The sequence below is a fragment of the Gadus chalcogrammus genome, chromosome 4 (genome assembly GCF_026213295.1).
Source record: "Gadus chalcogrammus isolate NIFS_2021 chromosome 4, NIFS_Gcha_1.0, whole genome shotgun sequence".
Classification (NCBI taxonomy): Eukaryota; Metazoa; Chordata; class Actinopteri; order Gadiformes; family Gadidae; genus Gadus; species Gadus chalcogrammus.
This window is the reverse complement of record NC_079415.1, coordinates 14,110,648-14,117,142: the sequence shown is the minus strand read 5'-3', so window position 1 is coordinate 14,117,142 and position 6,495 is coordinate 14,110,648. Positions and strand designations below refer to the sequence as shown.

The window sequence follows — 6,495 nt, the reverse complement described above, 5'->3', positions numbered from 1 at the left end:
CTCTCTCTCTCTCTCTCTCTCTCTCTCTCTCTCTCTCTCTCTCTCTCTCAATTGTTGTTATAACTCTGAAATACTGCAGTGCCCCCGTTAAGTGAGCTCCAGTTAAAGTAGGCTATATCGCTTATCTTCTGCTTTTCCTAAACCCATGACTTGGGTCATGCTCTAACTCACGAATGCTGTTGCTTTCATTTTCGTGGACATCCACACTGAGATCACACTGAGGTGTCATCGCTGGTTTCACACTGAGGTCGCATTGGTTTCACACTGGTGAATTGCCTATCGTGTGTCACGATTTGCGTCAAAAAAAATCTAACGTCACTGCCAAGTTGCTAACCTTTGCATTTAGGGCTTCCACGGATTCACAGATCCTATATATATAGCTGGGGCCCACTGAAATGACAGGGGGGATATATACATAGGCATAATATATACAGTAGGCCTATATATAGTCCTACTGTATATGCATATTTTCCTTGTCATATAAGCCCCAGCTGGTTAGTTTATTTGTATTAACCTGTACTGTTAGTGTCTCTGAGATTTTGTCCATACATGGATGTCTTTCCTCTTCTCTGCGTCATCACCAATTGAGGCTGTCACTCTAGTGTTTAACGATGGGTGGATATAATAGATATAAATATATAGTTAGATATATGGATATGGATAGATACAAGATTTATTTTTAAACATTCCACAGACGGATCCTGGTTCTGAATAAGAACATCGTTTGCAATTGTATACATAAAAAATACAAACGTCTAAAAAGAAGTAGCCTACATATTTACGATCACAGTCACTACTATTAAATATTATTGGAATTGGAAAATCAATAGGCCTATAAATAGCCATTTAATAGCAATAGTTTGTTTAATAAAAATGGTACATTCAGCCAATTTGTTACCTTAATGCAAGGTTTCACATGATTTCATCCCAGATAATTTAAATAAAGATAATTATAATCCAGACTGCTTTGACAACCGTTGCTCAGGGCAACAACTCATATAACGCCTTCACGTCTCTTTAATTCGGCCCGATTCGTTCTGTGAGCAGCTGTGTAGCTACTTATGTTTTATGCCAACTACTGATGGACAGCGGAGAGAGGCCCCATCTTCATTCTCCTCACGCCAGTCCGGTCGATCCAGCGTCCGTCTTAAACATGACTATGAAGGAAATAAACCAGGTTCGCCCTTCAATATTATTGACCGTTACATTATAATTAAGCTACCAGTTACTATCAACGAGAACGCTGTTTTCATTTAAGGTCATCTCTGAGCTAAAAAAGGAAAACTTCAATCTGAAACTTCGTGTATTCTTCTGCGAGGACAGCCTCCAGCGGCAGAGTGGCGGACCTGCTGGGGAGGCCGACGTCCGCCGCACGGTACGTAGTTAACATACATACATAAAGAGACACTGCCTCGAGCTGGTACGGCCACTGGGCCGCCAAATTGAGGAGGCCGAGACTGGCCTAACTATTGTAAGTGAACTGCGGTACTTCTGGATACATAAAGCACTATACCGTAGGCTACAACATTTCTCAGCCGAATTCCATTAGTCGTTTAAACATTCATATGTAGGCTAATATTGTTATATATTTGGATAAAATATGTATGGATTATTTTTTCTTATTCTAACCCGCCTTGAATAAAAACAACCCATTGCAATCTGTTGATAAATGTAAACGTTACACTTTATAGTGCTTTTTATCCAGCGGCGTCGTTGAAGAACAAGTTTATGGTCTTTTGTTGCTAACCCCATTGTCCGTTGAAAACATCCTAAACATTTTCGAACATTGTTGTTGTTTTGTATGCGGCGCAATTTAAACAATGCCCCAAAAATGATCTTAGAAGAATCAGGAATCAACTGAACTAGGAACAACATTATTATAATACAGTGTTGTAGTAGAAAAAATAGGCCGAGTAACCACAACCCTTTCCTGCAATTTCAGAATATTGACCTGCAGGTGGAGGTAGAGATGCTCAGAGAGCACGTTAAGAAGCTACAGAAGGCCTTGTCTGAATCGCAGTAAGTGTAAAGGGCATTCAGTTTAGAGGCTTCAAACGGAAATGTCCCTAATTCACAGGCAAAATGTGCCTTTTACCACTGCTATACAGAGAACAAACGCGACGTCAGACACCTGAATCCAACGTGCGAATTTCAAAACTGGAGAAGGTAATTTAATTGTGTATACTTGTAGCCTATCACTATGCTTAGCCTTGCCCACTTCAGCTCATCAGTTTTGGGATTCCCACTGAACTGAACAGAATCAACAAACTGTTATTTATTTATTTATTTTTAATTCAAAAAATACAGGATGTACTGGGAGGGTACAAGAAAGAGCCGGAAGAAAAATACGCATTGGTTGAGCTCAGAATGATGGACCTGGAGACCGGCAATCTGAACCTGGAAGCTCAATTGCAAGAAAAATCTCAAGTTATACTGGTAAAATACTTATTTATTTCTTGGCCTCTTGGGGTCTAGGGTCAAATATATGGCCTGATAAGCCCTTTGAGACTACCTGTGATTAAAGACTATACAAACAAAAAAATGTTAATTAAAAAATGTAATCGAAATTTGAATAGGCCTACACTAGCTCATTTTTCTCAAAAAGAATTATTTGAAACTGTGCAAGGCAAAGACATGCATAAAGACACTACCGAAATGCCTGTGGACGAAAGATAGAGCTCAAAGCTACCAAATGACCAGTCACCAACGCAAGATACATGATTTGTGATGTAATGTTTGTAAGAGCGTATCTCAGACATTTTCACATCTTCTCATGTTTTCCCAGGCCTTGGAGAAGGAGCTGGAAAACGAGAAACTAAAATGCGGCGCTAGACTCAATGAAGTTCAAGCTGAGTTGGCTGAGTGTTTGTCCGAAAAAGATTTTTTACTGTCCGAGAAAGAGGTCGTAGCGGAGGCGCATGAAGACACCATCAAGTCCCTGACATGCAGGCTAAAGCAACACGTACGAACGTTTACAACAATGATCTTTAATAAGTTTTTACCACATTTACTTTTCCTCACTTGACTGATTGGACTGTTGATAATTTTTCTCTTTAACAGAAATGTGTGTGTATTGAAAAAACTGGCGGTGTGCAACAAGAGCAGCTGAAAGACATTGATGAGCTCCTGGATGTAAGTGAATTAATCAAAGTATCTCTTGAAAAGTGTTACGTCGGAAAAAAGTTTAGTAAAAAGAAAGTAAATATTGATTTATAGAAAATGTATTTGTGTGTTTCAGACTAAATGCGCTAAATCGCCACCTGCGACACAAGAGAGGAATAGTGATTTTGGTGTACCCGGAACGTCGGTTCACCAGATCAGGATCCAGATTCAGCCCTCCTCTTCAGCGTTCCAGGAGACCATCGATGTAGGCTGGGTGATTATGTTGTATGGGAATCCTACCCATGTTGTTCAATAATGCAATAGGTCGAAAATAAAGACTGGAGACACTTTATTCATTTTGAGTGTCGATAGATTATTCAATTTTTAAGATGTTTAGCCATCATGCATACAATGCTGCATGTGCAAAGTACAATTAATCATCAGTATTTCGGAAGGTCTGTCTTTTAATGTTCTATTTTGTTGATTCTAGCTACTCTCAAACTGACGACTGTTGAATGACATAAGCCAAAGTGGATCTTGAGAACTTAAATGATTGCACTTTGTAGATCACCTCAAATATCTCTGTCACCGAAGTCTAAATGTTCCAAGTGTGTTTCATTTTTTAAAAGATTTAGATAACTCACTGACAATTTTGGTTTCAGAGAAAGGAAGATGGGGAAGGACAAGTGACAAGCAGCAGTCTGAGGTCTGAAGCTGAAATCGTGGGAAATCAAGTTGAAGAACAGAACATGAGACCTCAGGAAAGAAGGCAGTCTGAGGTAAAGAAGGTCAAGGCATTGGAGACGAGAGTGAAAGAGATGCAACAGCAGGTTGAGGAAAGCAATAACAAATTAGAAGTGCTTGAAGAAATGCTCCAAGATCTAAATGCCACTGTTTCTTACCAACCGACTCAACGACTGGATCAGATATTCTCTGATTCTAAAGCAACAGAGAGACAAGCCTCAGGGTCGTTCGACGAAGGCTATGGATCAGGCACGGATCAGAACCTCTCGTCTGTTCGTTTGGACACAGTGAAGGATCAAGAAACCAACTATAGGAGATTGAAGATCAGGTTAATGGCTTCTGATCGTCTAAGAAAAGTTTTGGCAGAGAAGGCGTCTGAGGTTGAGACCCTGCAGAATGAACGTGAACATCTCCTGTGTGATGAATCCAAGCTGGCAGACGGTCAGAGACACGCACGCCATGACCTCATATACCTTGACAATGCTCTTGACTCAGCCAGGAGAGAGATTGAAAGGTAGACATACCTACAATCTATTTTAATTTATATAACTATATTGTTCTAGGTTGTTCTTTGGTAGGCTGTAGCTGTAGTCCATATATGTATTACTACAGCCTAATAAAACCAATTAGCCAATTAAATATATTTTTTTATATAACTCCAATGTATTATTTTATAATCAAAACGTACATTTCGTTTATTTTTGTATTAACTGTAATGTTTTCTTTTTCCTATCTCTAAGTTTAATGATGCAAATGAAGCTGATGGAGGAATTGGACCGCAGGGAAATGGTTCAGAAGTTTGTGGTGCCGCGGGATTCCAAACTAAGAGTGTTTCCCGTCAATACCTCAAGTGAGTACTGAGTGGTCATTATGTCTGTCTGTCTGTCTGTCTGTCTGTCTGTCTGTCTGTCTGTCCGTCTGTCTGTCTGCCCACATACAAACAGGTTCTGTTCTTCGTCTGTTCTCACATCTGCTCCCTCCTCAGCAGATGGTCATGTATGGTCTAATGTGTTGAGTTCTGTGTTTGGACTGAATTATAAAGTCTTGCTCATGATCCTGCACGTCCCTCTATAGATCATAACTTGTTTGCAAGTTGAAACCATACTCTCAACCAGGGGCAATACTAGGATTTGACCACTGGAGGTGGCTTAGCCTTATGTAAGACATTTAGTCACATTTGCAATGGTTTATCATGATTCATGTAGGCTACTGGCTAGGGGAAAGGGGGACATCCAGGTCATTGATGATTTGATTGGGCAGTATGTTATACATCCGTCGGTTATATATGTATGTTTAGATATATATGTATATATCTATTGGTCTTTCAACTCCTTTCAGACTTTTCATTCAAACTATCAGTCTAACCGTTTGGATGAAGCCTAGATAAAAGTGGTTAGCTTACTCTTAGATAATATCAATGCCCTTTTCAGGGGGACAGAAATTGATATCACTTTTTGACGCAGGAACAGACTGTGGTAGTAGGACTCAGAAGGAATCCCTATCTTCTCAACTCTCCGGTGGAATGAAAAAGAAGATGAAGCAACAACCCGTTCAACAGAAGAGGAAGATGAAAATGCAAGACACCAGAACCGAACCTCTTGACAGTGTCAGTCGTCGTCCCAGAGCTATAAACATTAATAACTTGGAGCATGAAGAGGATAGCTCGTCGCTCAGGAATCCCTCCGAGCTGAGTATGTCGGCTGGAAACCCTCTTGTTTGTATACATGTCAGGCATTCATGTGTGATCGCCTGAAATGTAAATGTTTATTTCTTGTGCATTAAACTCTGTGACCTTAACTGTAATTTGATAAAGCTTATGTATTCATATGTTTTCCTGTGCACCTATTTGTTTTTTTATTTATTTTGTTCATATTCGGTATGTCAAAATAACAGTATACAATAAACATACAAATATTTAGTTATATTTAGGGTTAAGCTTAGAAAAAAACAAACACATTTGTCCATATTTGTAACCACAGACACAGAGACCCTGAGGTTGAGAAGTAACAGCCTTCAACGCAGCAACCTCAACACAAACCAGTACCACCACCCTTCACATGGTTCCTCACGATGGTCCACCAACCCTTCCAGGAGCCCCAGTCTCACGCAAGAGGATATCGGCCTTCAGCGAATCGTAGCAGAGGTCAAAGGGTTGACCTACGGGATTTCACGGGTTCTACGCGAAGCCCACGATGGAGGAAGTCCCGGGAACTCACGGTCAAGTGTGAGTGCTGCCCATCATTTTTCATTCTCGAATGGGTCGCGTACTCTTACTGGCACTTCCTGCCAACAAACGCTAATATGTTGTGTCAGTATATCTGTTTAAAAAAGTGCACTATTAACTGTTAACATTATGTTCTTGTTTATGATACACAATATATATATATATATATATATTTTTTTAATGGTTATTTTGGAATGTGTCAGGAATGTAGATTATATTTTGGCCTGATTTTTGATTTGCCCACCTATGTTTGCAGGATCCTTACTCTGAGAACGTGAAGCTGAACAAAATAATCAAGACCTTAAAAATTGAGAAGTCAAGCAACAAGACGATCGTTTTTGAGGCTGTTAAACGACTTCAGAGGGTCAACCAACGAAAACTGGAACGGCTTTGTGATTAGTTAATAAAATAAAGTTAGAATAAAC

General features: G+C 39.8%; 1 protein-coding gene across 5 annotated transcripts; it reads left to right on the top strand.

The window, feature by feature from the left end:
* The first annotated feature begins 1,059 nt into the window (after window positions 1-1,059).
* LOC130380798 (CDK5 regulatory subunit-associated protein 2-like) lies at window positions 1,060-6,480 on the top strand. Of its 5 annotated transcripts, XM_056588141.1 has the most exons (14): window positions 1,060-1,177; window positions 1,259-1,375; window positions 1,943-2,019; window positions 2,109-2,166; window positions 2,308-2,436; window positions 2,786-2,962; window positions 3,061-3,132; window positions 3,239-3,367; window positions 3,765-3,881; window positions 4,029-4,360; window positions 4,587-4,696; window positions 5,310-5,537; window positions 5,826-6,070; window positions 6,327-6,480. In XM_056588141.1, the coding sequence occupies exons 1-14, from the start codon at window positions 1,082-1,084 to the stop codon at window positions 6,468-6,470; spliced, it is 2,031 nt and encodes a 676-aa protein (XP_056444116.1). In that variant the 5' UTR covers window positions 1,060-1,081; the 3' UTR covers window positions 6,471-6,480. The 5 variants fall into 5 exon arrangements, with proteins under 5 accessions (XP_056444116.1, XP_056444117.1, XP_056444115.1 ...); XM_056588142.1 differs by having other exon boundaries at window positions 1,324-1,375; window positions 3,765-4,360; XM_056588140.1 differs by having other exon boundaries at window positions 3,765-4,360; window positions 5,316-5,537.
* The last annotated feature ends 15 nt before the right edge of the window (window positions 6,481-6,495 follow it).

Bases quoted from the DNA above. Each gene is read 5' to 3' on its own strand.
- LOC130380798 (XM_056588138.1), top strand. From the start codon at position 1,082: ATGGACAGCGGAGAGAGGCCCCATCTTCATTCTCCTCACGCCAGTCCG. The intron at 2,437-2,785 runs GTAAAATACTTA...ATGTTTTCCCAG, and splicing joins AAAAATCTCAAGTTATACTG to GCCTTGGAGAAGGAGCTGGA. The intron at 3,133-3,238 runs GTAAGTGAATTA...TGTGTGTTTCAG, and splicing joins ACATTGATGAGCTCCTGGAT to ACTAAATGCGCTAAATCGCC.